This window comes from Calidris pugnax, unplaced genomic scaffold (genome assembly GCF_001431845.1).
Source record: "Calidris pugnax isolate Ruff unplaced genomic scaffold, ASM143184v1 scaffold69, whole genome shotgun sequence".
In the NCBI taxonomy this organism is placed as follows: domain Eukaryota; kingdom Metazoa; phylum Chordata; class Aves; order Charadriiformes; family Scolopacidae; genus Calidris; species Calidris pugnax.
Genome location: NW_015090859.1, coordinates 8,163,579 through 8,179,596, shown reverse-complemented (window position 1 = coordinate 8,179,596; position 16,018 = coordinate 8,163,579). Strand labels below are relative to the sequence as shown.

The 16,018-nt window shown below is 37.9% G+C and overlaps 1 protein-coding gene across 1 annotated transcript in view; it reads right to left on the bottom strand.

Annotated features, from left to right (window-relative positions):
* TMTC4 (transmembrane and tetratricopeptide repeat containing 4) overlaps positions 1–16,018 on the bottom strand; it is a 92,081-nt gene that overhangs the window by 34,346 nt on the left and 41,717 nt on the right. The window contains exons 6-11 of the mRNA XM_014944188.1: positions 14,572–14,669; positions 12,378–12,470; positions 9,094–9,255; positions 8,114–8,316; positions 6,233–6,404; positions 6,017–6,148 (exon numbers count right to left, since the gene is read on the bottom strand). Coding sequence (XP_014799674.1) covers positions 6,017–6,148; positions 6,233–6,404; positions 8,114–8,316; positions 9,094–9,255; positions 12,378–12,470; positions 14,572–14,669 — 860 coding nt within the window. The remainder of the gene's footprint in view (positions 1–6,016; positions 6,149–6,232; positions 6,405–8,113; positions 8,317–9,093; positions 9,256–12,377; positions 12,471–14,571; positions 14,670–16,018) is intronic.

Here is a 16,018-nt window from a genome sequence, read left to right as displayed (position 1 = left end):
TTTTTTTTTTTTTTATGTTTTACTACAGCCATAAGCATCACTGAAAAAAGAAATTTCATTAAAGACTGGGGACAGCAAAGCATATGATAAAAAACTTAGTATACACCAGCCACTCAGTTTTTCAAAAGTCAGCTGTCTTATGTTAGGAAACAGTCAGCATTGCACTTTCTATTTTTCTTCCTTTTTAAAAACATGCATCTTCTATCTCAAAAGCACCGGCAGAATGAATATTTTTCTTATGTAAACAGAATTGCGCAGACTGCAGAAACCTGAGAGATATCAATTCTCTCAAGTCAAAACATCATATTAAATATTAAGTGTTCATGTACGTTTTGTCAACTGAACTAAAATGATGTACTACAGTCTATTAAAACTGATACCAAAACTATTTAAATAAACCACTAGCATTTTTGATGGTGTATTTCTTCTTCCTCAGATATAACTTTGTGTGTGAAAGGAAACAACGTTTCCAGCAATACTCCTGAAAATGAAGAGTTCCTTCTTGTACATAGGTTTCCTAATTTCTCTTCAAGTGAAATTGTAGCTTTACTTCCTCTTAATATGGTGGTGACAGAAAAGGAAGAGAAGAGAAACTAAACCAAAGATACCAGAAGAACCTGTCACCCTACCATAAATATCTAATGACAAAACCAGCTCTACAATGGCTTATAATATGCAGTAACATCCTGCTCTTAAGAACAATCAGCAAAGCCTTCCAGCACATGTAGTCATCTGAGAGGTGCAGGTGGTTTTTGCCATACAGCCATGTCTCTCACTTCACTGGCCATGAGAGAGAGATGCCAAGATCAGCCTTTAGCTCTACTCCCCCAAACAAGCCTAGAAAAACTATCTGCCCTCTGCTAAGCAAAAGGCTGTAACGCTCCTTGACTTCTCCTACGATGCCCACCCGCACAACATGGGGACATAAGTACTTTCTATATACGAATGGCAGGAAAAATCTGGCCTTTAAACATTTGATGTTTTTCATTTCATCTCTACACACGTGGTTCCTTCTGCCTTTAACAGATATTGTGCATGCCAACCTGGGAGAGAGGATTTTCCTTTCCCGATTAAACATTTAAGAGCAGACATAGCATTTCGTTATTAAATGATTAAAGATAGATATTAACTGGAAATGACGTATTACATTATGCCCACATTCTCTTTATCAATCTTAAACAGGCAATTACTTTACAGTAATAGCTCTAAAAGGAGCATTTCTCAGGGATGTATAACAACACAGTATTCTCCGCAATCAGGGCAGTTAGGTAAAAATACCCTAGGGCAGAACCTAGTAGATCTCAACAGGCACGTGTTGGTTAAAGCAAACACATAAACATGGCACCATAGCCTAGAAATGAATTGGCTCTGTGTTTGCAATACCTCAATTGGTCTAAGAAGCCAGTATAAAAAAGCAAAATCACTGTACATTATTCTGTTAGACACACACAGTGCTTGAACTCTTATTTAAGTGTTTAAATATGCACACACATTTAAATGAGGAAGAGAGAGAAAAAAAATTAAATTTTCCTGTACAAAATCAAAATTACTGTCAAACTGATTTTTTTGGGTTTTTTTCCCCCTCAAAAGAATATGGGAAGATATTGAAATGTAGTAACATCTTCTAGAAGGTACACCCCCTCAGTTAGAGTGCTACTGTTATCAACTATTTTATTCTTTCTTCCTAACTGCTTATAATCACCTTTTCAGCAAATATGAACATTTGCTGTAAAGGATGGAAGCAAAGCACAGATGTCAAAATTTCTACAGAAACATGCAGATGCTTCTGTTCAATGCCAGCTTCTTTCATCAAACACTCTTCTCTTACCTCAACTACTGAATTCTGTTTTCTAAATAATAATAAAACAAAGCCTTTTTGATCTTCCCATTTTGTTTTGTGCAGCTCATGTTGTGTAAAGGTTCTTCTGCATGACTGTGCTTGTATGCAAAAAAAATGACATCTAAAATGGTATCTGTATGGTGAAACACTGCCAGTAGCCCCTATAAACATAGCCCACAGCACTTAAGGTAAATTCTGCAGAAGATAATCCCCTTTTAATACATAGCATAGGAAAGAATTCTCAATATCTAAAGCAAATGCTCTCTAGATCAGCTTCATAAATCCTGAAAGAGCAGTAAATCTTGCTCTATCACAAAGAGGTTTTACAAGACCTTTTAAGAAAGTATAGAAAGTAATCTCAGAAGCTGTTGTATGGTTTTCAGTATTAGCACAGCTTGTCTTTGACAAACATGTATCTATAATAATTACAGTTGTATAAAGCATTAAGTACAAAGTTACTATCCCTTACTATGTCAAGGCAGACTGGCTAGTAACACATTCTGTTGGCAGTTACCATAACTCCTTTGCTTATTATTGCAGAAACGTTGCTACTGAAATGGCTTTTAAAAGTTATGTTTATTAAGTTTTAGCCTTTAAAAAAAAGCCAATAGCAAGGAGAATGTATAGATTACATACAGAGTATTAACAATTTACAATAATTTAAATTCAGTTATTTCAAATCTAGAAAATAAATGAATTCAGTTATCTCAAATCTAGGGAAAAAACATATTTCCCATGTATTTAACAATGCAATTGCAAATTTTATTTAGATAATCAATTAGAAGAAGTCAGCCAGAAATAAAAACCATCGCTGTGGATTCTTAGAAACTGCCATGTCTTTGCTAAAAGCCAAGAGATACTCGGCACTTCCAACAGTAACTTATCACATGGGGAAAAAAAAGGCATTAAGATGAAATTAATTTTAAAATTAAAAGAAACAATTTGTAGTGACCTCAGAAAGTGAGGATCAATGTCTAGAAATAAAAAACAACATTAGGGCAAGGGCAAAATCTCACATAAGCTTCTGTATTCACATCTGCTCTAGACATTCAAACTTCTTTTATCATCACTGGAGAAAAACACACAGATCTAGGGTGCAGTTCTTCTGCCCTACATCAGTCATTTAGTCCAAGGTGATGATGAACCACACGCTAAAAGGGACAGCTTCTTTTCCCCAGTTATAATGGGAACATGCCTGACTAGCTCAGATACAGATGTCTAAAGCTAAGAAGATAGTAGTCTGATATGGTGAAACAGTAGTTATGTTTTTATCATAGCCTGTAATTAGATATTCCTGTACTTCAGCAAAGCACTCCAGGATTAATTTGCAACAAAATGACATCAAATGAAAAGATGCCAGATTGGATCCAGTGAGCCTTTCAAACCAGTAGCACTGAAATACTCAAAATTTATAAATTACCTGTAACATATAATCAACATATCAGGAGAAAACAGTCTCTATAACTGTTCACAAAATTTGCTTTAGTAGAAATAACACAGGCCTGGTTCTAACTCACACTAGAGTATATCACCACTGTCGTCCAGGAATTAAGACAATCTGTACAGCATGAAAAAAGGTGGTAAAAGGAAATGGAATCAATATAAAGGCACTTTCTGTTCAGCTAAGAAAAATACTGGCAAATGTATTAAAAATGTATACTGTTTCAGCCTAACAACCTTTGAAACTAACTTAAGCATACAGCTATGCAAGTTCAAATGTGTGATATACCCCTGAATACGTCTAACCAAGATCTGTAACATGCTTCTCCCTCTCTTTAAATAATTTTAACATATGTACTTAGAATATTTAAAGTATTTTAAATAAATAACATTAAGAATAGAATGTAAAATATTTAAAACATTTAAAAATCTGTATTGTGAACCTGAAAAAAAAAGGCAAAATCTTTGTAACTTCATTATGGTACTTGATTATTTCCAACAAATTTTAAAATCACTGGGCCACATTTATCAAAGTTGATCCTCAGTTTCACCCTCTTGAGCCAGATGCATCCATCACTCAAGGGGGTAGATTCACTACTATCCCAGACAATCTGATTTAATGCAGATTTAACCTCTATCTAAAAAGACGTTTAAAGAAGATGAGTCCTAAAATTAGAGAAGGCGCTGCTGTAAATACTTGTTACTTAGACTTAAAGTAAGTTTACTCTACACTGCTCACATACAGACAATTGGGAATTACAAAGAGCTGTACCACAAAACATGAACTAGGAGCTGCTGCTTTTGTTGCTATTTGGGAGACACCTGGAGATTCTGGGACCCTGCTACATAAGGGAAGTAAAGCATGGCTACATTACACACATTAAAGATGTTCCAAGCACAACAAGAAAAAGCTATTATCTGCATTCCATCTTTTGGTCTTCATCAGCCTCCCACTGAAATAAATGGGCCACTGAAAATTCTGTGGAGTCATTTTTGAAGGAAGTCTGTAATTTCAAGACAACAGAAGATCAGAACAGAACCTAGGTTCCTGTTTTTACATTTATCTTTGTCAAAATTGGAAAAACATAGCTGAGTCCACAAAAGAAAAAGAGACTGGCTCTCACACACGGACTCTTTAATGCTGTTGCCTAGAAAAGTTCCTTATTACTGTGATTTCAAAGTTACTCCTCCAGCAAAATAGGAATGCGAGTCTACAAAACCCTCCCTGTTCACATCACCATGCTTACCCATTTGCCCAAGCTGTCACTAGCAGCAACAGAGCTCAGGCATGTCTACAGGCCCCAATGTTGACAAACACAAGCTCATTTTCCCTATACACTCCTTGGCTTTGAACCAGCTGCATTAGTTCAGTAGCTCGCACGCAGCTTATCGGCTCAAGCACAGCACTGTGCGAACGCAGCTACACAGCTTCCCAGCCAGACGTGGCTTGTGTCCAAGGGGCTGGGAGCACAGGCAGAGAGAGTGTGGATCTGTCTAAAGCACTCTTACCATGGCAGATGGATGGAGTTGCACACAAAGAAACAGATTGCGTTTGCTCCATTTATAGCATGCGCTTGTCATCCAGAAGACAAGATACACTGAGGTCATCATTAAAAAGAAGATGGTCGCCTACCACCACCACCACAATGAAATACAACCCCTCTTTTCCTGTGTATTGAAATCTGAGATTATTGAAAGGCATCACCATGTTGTAAATATTGGCCATAAATGCTTTTTTACAGCTGCATATTTGTGTTCCAGTAGATACTAAGTTTATTATTCTTTTTGCAAAGCTGAGCATTCACAGGTTCCTTTTTAAACTCTGTCTTGATCTGTATTGTCTAGATACCACTCTAGATTACAGAAATCTTATCTGCTAAGACATCAAGGTATTTTAATTAACAAGCTGCACGTTCCTATTCCTAGGCTCTTCAAAGAGAATCTCTGCTAAAATTCAGACAACATCAGGGCTCTGTGGTATGCTCCAACAGATCACACTCTCAGCTATCAAAGGACTGCTGTGGAGGTCACCTCTATTGGCAGGCTGGATTCAGCCTACTGTGCCAAACACTGCTGTTCAGCTCAGTGAAACATCCCATCCACTCCCACTCTCTTACTTGTTCCCTCCCTAAGCCTCACAAGGGATGTCGCAGTTTTCCTCAGTGCCCGCATCTGAAGACACTAGCCCATTCTGTAAAAGAGCAGAAGTGGGTGCAAAGATCTGACCCCACATCCTGCAATTACACTGATGATATGATGATTTGTTCCTTAGCTGTACATATATACACCACTGGAAGGTACACAAAAAGGATTCTAAAATGATAGCGTAGCCATTATTCAGGTGAATACATTGCTACAACTTTCTTTTCGATATTTTGTTGTAATAACTTGCAATTATACACACCATTGTTTTAGCAGATTTTATTAGCAGTACATCCAATTTGGCTGGATGCCTTTCCTGAAGTACATTCCCCTTTCTGCCTCCTCTCCCCACTCCCACCACCAAGTTCTGAATCACAATATTGCAATTTGCACTGTCTGATATTTTGACTATGCTACCACTGTAATTTAGGTGGCTGACATGTCAATGTCATATTCTTGCACCAAGCAAGACTGCGAATAACACTGAACAATAATATATTAACTATGCACAACACCTCTTCTATCCCAAATTTCAAAACACCTTTTTTTATTTATTTAAAAAAGATAGATTAGAAGTCCACGTGAATCACTTACTTTTGCATTCAGAGGGCACACAGACAGTGCACTCCTAAAAAGCTGCTCCTCTGACCTCCACTGACTGCTGCGGAGTGCACAGCGCATAACATTTATCACCAAGATTCCAACTACTGCCACAGCAAGAATTTTCTGAAGGAAAGAGAGATGAGTTAAGAAACAAACCATTCAATTGAAGCAATTCATCATCAACTTTACTGACTGTTTTGATAGTACCTTTTTCTTGGCTTGCTTACTCAAGAGACTAAATCCATATGTAAATAGAATACAATATCCAATACTGGGGAGGTAGATGACTCTCTCTGCAATAACAAATCCTACTCGGAAGAACAGGTTACTTGCAGGAAGAAAAGGGATAATAAGAAATCCGAGTCCCAGTGTAAGAATTCTGCAAACAAGAAACAGATTTTCAAATCAACCACAAATATTAACAAAAGTACCTTTTCCACTTATAAACTTTACTTAAAACAGTGTAGAAGGATGTGCATATGGAAATGGGTATTCAAAAGCAGCTTTTGGGACCTACATAACAAAATCAAATTAAGTTTCAGTGAGGTTTTGAAAGTTTACTCCATCAGGCACTTCTAAAATACCAGCTACAATTCCCAGAAAAAACAATGTTCATGCTTCCAAGCCAGAAAATAGCCCCATAAGACATTAATTACATAATTCCTATTTAACATAAACAGGCAGGAAAAGTAATGGTACTTTCTATTTTAGAACTGTCTAAAAGCACCTGTCTATTTTTGGAACCAGTAAGTCAGTAAGAGAGGAAAAATATAGGACACTGTTAAAGAAGAACCTTAGGTACATGTCCTACTGAGAGTGCATTTTCTTTCCTAACAACTACACCAATAGTAGAATCCATTGTGCTTAACCATCTGAAAGTTAGTCATCTATGCTCCTACAGTTCAGAGAGAGGCACTTCTCAAAGGCAGTTCATCTTCTTTGTTTTAGGTATCTGTGTTAGAATGAACAATCCTCAACAGGTAACTGGACTATATAGAGCTTAGACAACCAACGCTAGGTACTTTGCTTCTACAGAGCTCACATAAAGGAATGTGAATCCCAGGTTTGTGTCAGATGTTTGTTATAAAGGCCACAGGCACGGTAGTTTTCTACTCTAATATATTACAAATAAATCTCTGTACTGTAATGTGGATGTGCCCTCTTACACTTCTCTCATCCCCAAGAGTTTTAGGTCTTCACTATACCCTTTGTCTTCGCTTTTCCTAAAAAACTGCTCAGTAATATAACTTAGTGGGTTTTTTTCTAGAAAGTATGACACCACTCGTACCAAGATTTCCACCCCTCTCCTAAATGATTTTACCTGTGCAAATGAGAATGGGAGCAGCAGCAGAAAGGGAGGCAGGTGGGATGTTAACATTCGAGGGGGTGAGAGGGAAGAGATGAAATTACAGAATACCACAGAAAAGAAACAGAAAATATTCAGCACTCTGAACAACCGAATAACCTTGTGGTGATTGAGCTGTTGAAAAATTTTGAAGAACAGAGAACTTAATTATACATAAAATGCAGGGGAACAGACCCTGAAAAGTTAAACAGAAGTCCTTAGTGAGATAGAATAGTTAACAATAAATTTTTCTATTTCCTTTGGGTAAAGTATAAATTGTTTCCTCAGTAGATAGTATGGGTCACCATTTGATTTTTTAATTGTATGGCCACGACCAATATTTATACCTCCTTTCGAGCCATATCTCCTCTCTCTTTCATTATCAGAAGATTAAAGGATACGATAAATTGTAAGAAGCAGGGGCAACAACATACATCAATTCCTATTCTGTTGTGAGCACAGATTACTTTTTACCACCTACAGTGTCAAGGATCTCAAAATGGAATTTCAGAAAAATATAGCAGCCATCCATACCTCCTCCTCCAACTCTCTTTCCCACTGGTCTGCGTACAGTGATGGGCCCAAATTGGGACAAAACTGTAATGACACCTATAAATATTTATTTGAACTGCATTTGCTAGACACTGGTTCCAATGATTTGTTAAAATTATCAGTAGTGGTTTTAACAAAATAATACTGTACTCAAGTTGGCCGGGCATTTAAAATTCATCACTGTCTCTTACCTTCTCTTATGGCTGTCTTTTGAGCACAGAGCTTGGCATATCAGACCAATTAGGCAGAACCAAAGTGCTGCTAGTGCAATTATCCTCCAGTCGCTGACGGATTTAATGAGGGGTATGCAGCCCATTGACCAATCAAAACACAGCCACCAGGGACACAACAGCAACCATGCATTCAAGGAATAGTAGTAATTATAGTTTATAGCCTGTCAGTCAAAAAGAAAACAAACATTTATTTGATACTAAACTTAAGGGCGGGGGTATGTAACTTTAGTTCTTCTCTGTGCTATCATTTCCCTTATCACAAAACATATTTTATACAATAAAAAGGCCTTAAATACTGTTAGATTACAACTAGTTACCTATCTATTTATGTTACAGCTGTGCAATTGATGTGTGTTTTTTTTTTAAAAATAGCTAGGTAGCTCTCCTATTCAGAGCAGGGAAATGAAATTCTGTGCTGTCTAACCAATATCCACATGTAAAAATAGTAATCTCCTACAATAGGAGAAAAAGTCAAAAGACAGCACCTGCTGTCTTCACCCTTCATCCTCCATCTCCAGAAGGAGCCTTAACAGTCAGAGATATAAACCCAAGACATGCTCCAAATGAACCAGACCAGAGCTTTATGATATTTTCTTCAATTGTGAAAGAACAGATGAAAAGTCAATCACAGTATGTGGAAAAGGGATGAAACCCAGCAAAAGCTAAATTCTTGCATGCATGGGAAAAATTGTGAGTAAATGGGAATGTACTTCAATGCGTGCAGTGCATGCTAAATTGAATGCACAGAACATACAAGGTATACTATTTTAAAAAAATTGCAGAAATTCATGACAGCAGCACAAGGGAAGGTGACTCATCACACATCTTGAAAGGTAGAGACCGCCCACTTCATTGTTTCTTTGAAGCACAGAAAATCCAATTTGATGACAAAGACAAATGTTCTGAGCTAGCCAGAGAAAAGCAACTTCATAACTTACTCTCACAAACAGACTGTCTGCAAATGAAGCTGGGTTGTCTACTTCAGTGAAAGCCGGTGGCCCTGTGCCCATAATTCTCCAGCGTATATAAAGTATACTGGCCCCTCCAGACATCAGAAGAGTTATTCTGAAAAGCAGCCCCTTTCTTAACAGCCCAATGTTCTACAAGAAAGAAGGAAAAACCCAAAACCTCATATAAAAAACATTATTCTGTTCTCCTCTCAACTACATTCACATCCTTTTCACAACTGTCTTAGAAAAAGAGGCTATTCCTCTGCATTTTTGCTATTAGAGTTGACGTTTTTATTATTTTTGTAGTTAATAAAAAGCTCTCAAACTTTACCATGCTTTCATCAATTAATTGCAAAATATTTTTTGCAAACATTTCAATTTCCTTCTCAGACAACTTTTTTATTCAAGAAGTCTCTCTTCTATGAATTCCCAGTAACTCTATAGCCAACGTAATTTTACACAGAGATTTCTGATAGGGAATTTGAGCAGAACAAAGCCTTTGTATTCAGCATATTACATTGATCTGTGTTTTCTTTTTAAAATGGAGGATGTTACTTTGTGAACTACATCCAGTTGACTACTTACCATGGAAAGTTTTTGTTCATTTAGGTTGCTTTAGAGGTAAAATTACATGCATATAACAGCAAAACTGCATAGTTAGAAACAGGGAGGAATTAGAAACCAAATGAAAGTATTCACAATTAATGTGATTTAAAAGCTTATCACAGACAGGCACCCAAATCACTCCCGTCAGGCTAAAATTACCCAAGATCTAAAAAAAAAATGTATTTAATCAACATTAACTCAGTTGATTTACATTACATTTTACAATATACACTTTAGGGTCTAAAGAAGGCAATTCACATAAAACATAGAGAAAAGATGTCATAGAAGCTTAATTTGGCAGACTTTTCCATTTTTTCTTCCATGAAGTGTAACGTATTTTCTCCAAGCACACATCAGTTTCATAAATGAAAAGAAAAACACTGCATACTGTAGAGGTTCTTCAAGCTTCACCAGTAGAGACTGGAAACAGACTCATCAGTAACTATAACGATATCCCTGTCACAGCTTTGAGATGCAAATCCAAGCTTCCAACACCCCACCCAGCTAGCAAATGGTAACTCAGACAGGAAATGAAGGATATAGCTTCTCTCTGACCCCCTGCATTACATTGCTGTGGGACCGCCTTAGGATCCTCTGACGGCTGAAATTATTCTACACAGCCTCAACAAGCCACTAGAGAAGCAGAAGATGGAAGACAAGTGTTTTCTCTGAGATGAGATATCATTTGGGCCACTTCTCTTTCCATTCTACACATCTGACCATGAAAGTGTCAGTACACGATGGATTTTTGCATGGAAGAGTTGACTCATAGGAGTTGAGAGGAAGCATAGACAGAACGACTGACCCAAGATGGCCAATGGAATATTCCATACCATAGACGTCATGACGTATATAAATAGACATATATAAATGGGGGTTGGTCAGGGGGCAGGGATCCACAATCACTGCTTGGGATGGGCTGGTGCAATCAATCACCAGGTGGTGAGCAATTGCAGTGCATCACTCATTTTGTATATTGTTTTATTATTATTTTCTCTTCTGTAACTGTTCTATTAAACTGTCTTTATCTCAACCCACTAGTTTGTTTGGTTTTTTTCTCCCTCTTCTCCCTTTCTCACTGGGGACAGGGAGAGCGAGTGAGTGGCTGCGTGGTGTTTAGTTGCTGGCTGAGGTTAAACCATGACATTGACAACAATATTAACTAGTATTGGTCCGAATATGGACCCTTGAGAACACCACTCACTACGGTTTCCACTTGGACATTGAGCCATTGACTATGATTCTTTGGATGCGGACATCCAGCCAATTCCTTATCTAACAGTCTGTCAGTCAAACCCATATCTCTCCATTTGAGCAGCAAAAACGTTGTGGGGGACCCTATCAAAGGCCTTACAGAAATCCAGGTAGATGACATCAGGAGCTCTTGTACACTGATGCAGTCATTCCATCATAGAAGGTCAATAGATTAGTCGGACATGATCTGCCCTTAGTGAAGCCATGTTGGCTGTCTCTTATTGCCTCTCTGTCTTTCATATGTTTTGACGTAACTTCCAGGATGGTCTGTTCCATGATCTTACCAGGCACTGATGTGAGGCTGACTGGCCTAGGGTACTCCTTGTTATCTCTTATTTCCATTGCTTTAATTCTGAACTGGCTCTGTTTTAGTCCCCTGCAGCTCTCGACACTGTCCTTGTCATGTGCTAGTTGACATTACTCTCTTTATCCAGCAAAATTCTCCAGCACTCCTATTTGCTGCCTGAAGTACCCCTATACCTCTCACTTAGCTGTTCTTGGTCAAATCTACTGTTTCAGTTCTAGAGATTCCACTTTCACTGATTTCCCCCTGAAGCTCCTCACTGCACTCTTTGCAAAGGAGTTTAAAAGCTCCACAGGACTTGTGCTACTCAGAAACACGAGCAAGACTTCTCCGCAGTGAAACCACTGATTGATGCAAAGTACAATGAATATTCCTGTGCTTTGCTGAGCCTTGGATAGGAGAGGCAAATGATTTAGCTGTTGAACAGCAGTGATGTTCTAGAAGGCCGTTGGTCTATTTGGCTGCTATCAATCATTCACCTGAGGCTGATTGTTTCTGTGATTTGCTTGCCAGTGTAAATACTAGGTGCCAGATTCCACTTGAGCCAATACTAGACAAAGCAGTATCAACAAAACCCAGAAATTTGATCCTTAGCAACTATTAGTGCTTACATATTTTTTCTTTTAAACTCCAAAGCTACTAGGAACTGTTCCTGCTTGGTAATTTGTATTCTGAAAGAAAAACAGTGTAATACTTTAGTGGCATTGACAAAGTAGACACAATATTTTTTAATGTACTTTTTCAAATGTCTAACAATCACATTTGAAAATCTGAATACATCTCAATACATCTCCCTCTCTTTACTCTGACCAAACTGTGTCAAACAGCCCTTTCAGGTGTATAGCTACTGATCCTGGAGAACTTGTTGCATCAGTCAGCTCTTCCACACCATATTTTTAACATACTGTTGAGGGAAGTGTGGAATCGATTTCACAACACAATGCAATTCTACTCCTATCCCGTTACTACTCATGTTGCTGTAAAGATGTCATAGCATGTTGCCTTACTAGGCTGACTATTTTTTTCAACCCTCAACAACAACAAAACTCTCAGTCTTTTAGCACATGACTATCTGAATGGCCAGAACAAAAAGAAACTGAGGACTCACCTCCAATGACTTGTCCTTATGCAGTAACTTTTGAATAAGTTCCAAAACATTTAGCTTGTTAATCACCAGTGCATCAAACACTGCATTCAAACCCTAAGCAACCAAGAGAAAAATAAGAGCATAAGATGGAGCAGCTAACCACAAGTTTTTTTTTAAAATACATCTCAAATTCCACTTCTGCCATGAGTTACTGTAGATCTTAATTCCGATTCCAAACAAGTAGAGACACGGATTGGTAGTAATGATGGCAGAACAGTTGATTAAGAACCTGAGCTCAGATCATTGGAATATCATGTTACTGTGACGAGGATTCTCCTGCTACATGGAATAACCCTTCAAGGAATACTGTGTACAGACAAGCTACACCCCATATGCATGGTTGCAATGGTATTCTGCTCTCTGTCTTCTTTCCCAAATGTTCCACAGTGTAAATGCTGCAGTCAAAAGGTAAGGCTTCTGTCACCAAGGTGGAGTTTATTTAAGCCTTCTACTTACTCTTTTGCTGTGCAGCTTAGTTATCTTTTGACTGTCAGGTTTCAGAAATACTATTTTTAAAGCATACATAAATTGTTTCAACAAAGGTTCAGAAAGATTTAACAGAGGTATGTACACAATGGAAGTTGCTGAAAAAAAGCAAAGCTCTATGTGACATCAGCCATTGCACATAAAACTAGAGCATATTCAATGCTTTGCGACACTACACTTGCACATACTATGCCCAAGCAATCAACCAACCAAAACATGTTCGGGGTAATTCTGTTAAGATGACCAGCAAAATCCAACTTTAACATTTTCCCTTCGATGTTTCAGAAATCACCAACCACGACAACCCTTGACTATTTAACCAACATCCTAGTAACTTTGGAAATTACCTCAATGTTCTAAAGATTGAATGGAAAAAAAGACAGTAAAAACAGTTCCAGGTGAGGCAAATTTGGGACACTGGGAGGCCACAAGTCTCTTTCTAACAGCCAAAGGGAGAAGAGAGAAGATAGGTTAGAGAGTGACATGATTCCACATAGAAAGGCCACCTGGCAGTTAAAAGGCTTTTGGCTCACTTGCATGGAGAATAGGAAGGCATGAATCCTCCTGAAAAATATATTCAGCCAACAAGCAATCTTTTTAATGTGCGATATATCCCTTCATCCCTTTGACCCGTGCACCCCAGCACAACAAAAAATATAATCATCCTATCAATGCAGCCACAAATAAATACAAAACCCAGATCCAATAACAATTCTGTGTCTGCTAGCTTTAATTATTACTTCATATCACTAAAGGAAATAATCACACCATGTCTTAAGAGAATGCCTTATGTTATCCTTACAGAAACCTTTGAAAAATACATCACTCTACAAACATCCATCCAAAAATAATGTCCTAAAGCAGGAAGTTTTCTGTAGTTTCTTCTTCCTTTTTTCCTAGCAAGGACAAGAGGGTCCTTGCTGCAAATAATTCTTTTGATTCTGTTCCTTTATCTATTTCAGTTAAAGCTACAAATCAGATTTATTTATAAGATACATCGCTATATAAAAGGTAAAAATCAAAGATGTAGTATTTCAGGCGGCTGATTTGGTCACCCAAAACAGAATGACTTCACTCAAGTAATAAAAAGCAAAAGCACAACGAACATGAATAGTAACTATATCTGTTTGCATAGACAGATCCCTAAATAAGGAACAGAAGGAAGAGATTCAGTATTAGAAATGCATAAACAATGATGTATAAACCCTACATCTGATTACACGATTCACAAAAGTAAGAGGGTAGAGCTTTTAAAAATGCTCTCCTACAGTTATATCTTTGTTCATAAGCCTTCAATGAGAAGTTTTTAGGCCCTCTATCTTGACAATTACATTCAAAAACAAGGCCAATGAATACAATACGCATTGAAACTAACACTGTAAATCTTTTAAATTTTGCAAAAAACTAAAAGGTAAATGCTATCTGCTTACAAAAGATAAACTCAAGAATTCTAACAGATTGGCAGGGATACCATCAAGACAGATCCCCTAGAATACTGCTTTTTGTCAACATTAACTACATTTCTGTAGTTAATAACATCAACATTTCTGAACAGAACAAAAAAAAGGTGTGCATGCAATTAGCTGTGGAGAAGATTCATCTTTGGAGGTTCCACAACTGCACCTGACAGATGCTGAGGTGAAAATTCAGTCAATAAGAGGATTCTTACCAGTATTGTAATTCCTTGTTCTTTGCACAGCATGGCTACCGCACCTAGTATAACACTCACCAGCACCCAGAATATAGAAAAATGATGTCCTTCCTTATCTGTCAAAATAAAGCACACCATAACATTAGGTTTATACATTTAAGGGTAAAGTTGGAAATCTAAGCTAAAATTGGAATTTTTAAAACCTACGGCATTTAATCTCACTATCTTTTCTATCAGTCAAGGTAGAAAAAAAAAAGCACAGGGCACCTCCTGCAATATGCTGGCATTTGTCCCTTTATTGCAGTCATTTTCTATTCTCAGAGACATTAGAAATCTCTCTGTTTGCTAGATGTTTTAGCCAGACTAATTAGAATGGCAGAAGCTTCACATAGTTTCCACAATTCATCATCTGGAAAGGTTAATTTCCAATATTTAGACACATTTATCATCCTTAGCTAGAGCTCTGTCATTACTGGCCACTCTCTTCCAAGCTACCACAAGAACAAGAAATTCTTTCTAATGGTTACACATGAAGTGTCACACACACAAACTGTTCTAACTGTAGTCTAATCTACAAAGGCACAATGAGCTGCTTCTCTGGGGCTGCTGCATTTAGCAAGTACCTCATGTCATTTCATTAGCACTGCAATGGAACGCCACGGAGCTCAAAAATTTCAGCATCTCAGCAGAGAAGCAGTTAGTTCTTGCACTCAGGAAGCAGTTTTACAGCAGGGTGAGGAACTCTGGGGTTAAGAGATCAAGAGTAACTACAGCTTCTACTCAAAGAAAGAGTCTTTAAAGACTGCACCATGTAGCCGATTTTGGGTACCACAAGCAGGTATTTCTGAGATTAATATAACAATAAGCCCTACTTCAGCCAAGGTACTATCACACGCAGAGTACACGGGTACTTCACATAAAAACATATCTGTCACAACCTCTACTCCACAGGCGCAAGAAACAGAGGGAAGCACTCGGCTCATTCAGAGGCAGTTTCTTGATTCAAGCAACATGGGCCCTACAGGCACCACAAGAATCAATCTTTGACATGGCACGTGAAAAAACAAAGTTGAACTCTACATTCATTGACTGAATCCTTTTCTTACTTTCCTTGATCTCTAGAGCAGTTCTTCCCCACTGCTAATGCAGCTTTGACCCTCAGTACTTAAACAGAACTGCAGTAATGGTCTATGGAAAAGGTAAATGGCAGAATTAAGATCAATTTCACCAGAAGTAGGCACCTACACCTAAGCTAGTATACTAGGCTTCCTTTCTAACTGGTTGAAAGAAGGGGACACCTTTAGGGATTAGGCTACCTAACTAAATGCAGTAGTCCACCTTTTAGAGAAGTAGCTTGCTCTCTTCACTGATTATAATGGCAAAATAGTATACTAGCTCAGATATTGCTGGGTCAGATACAAACCAGAACAAGTGTGAAAAGATCTGCTGGCATTGGCCTCCCCTC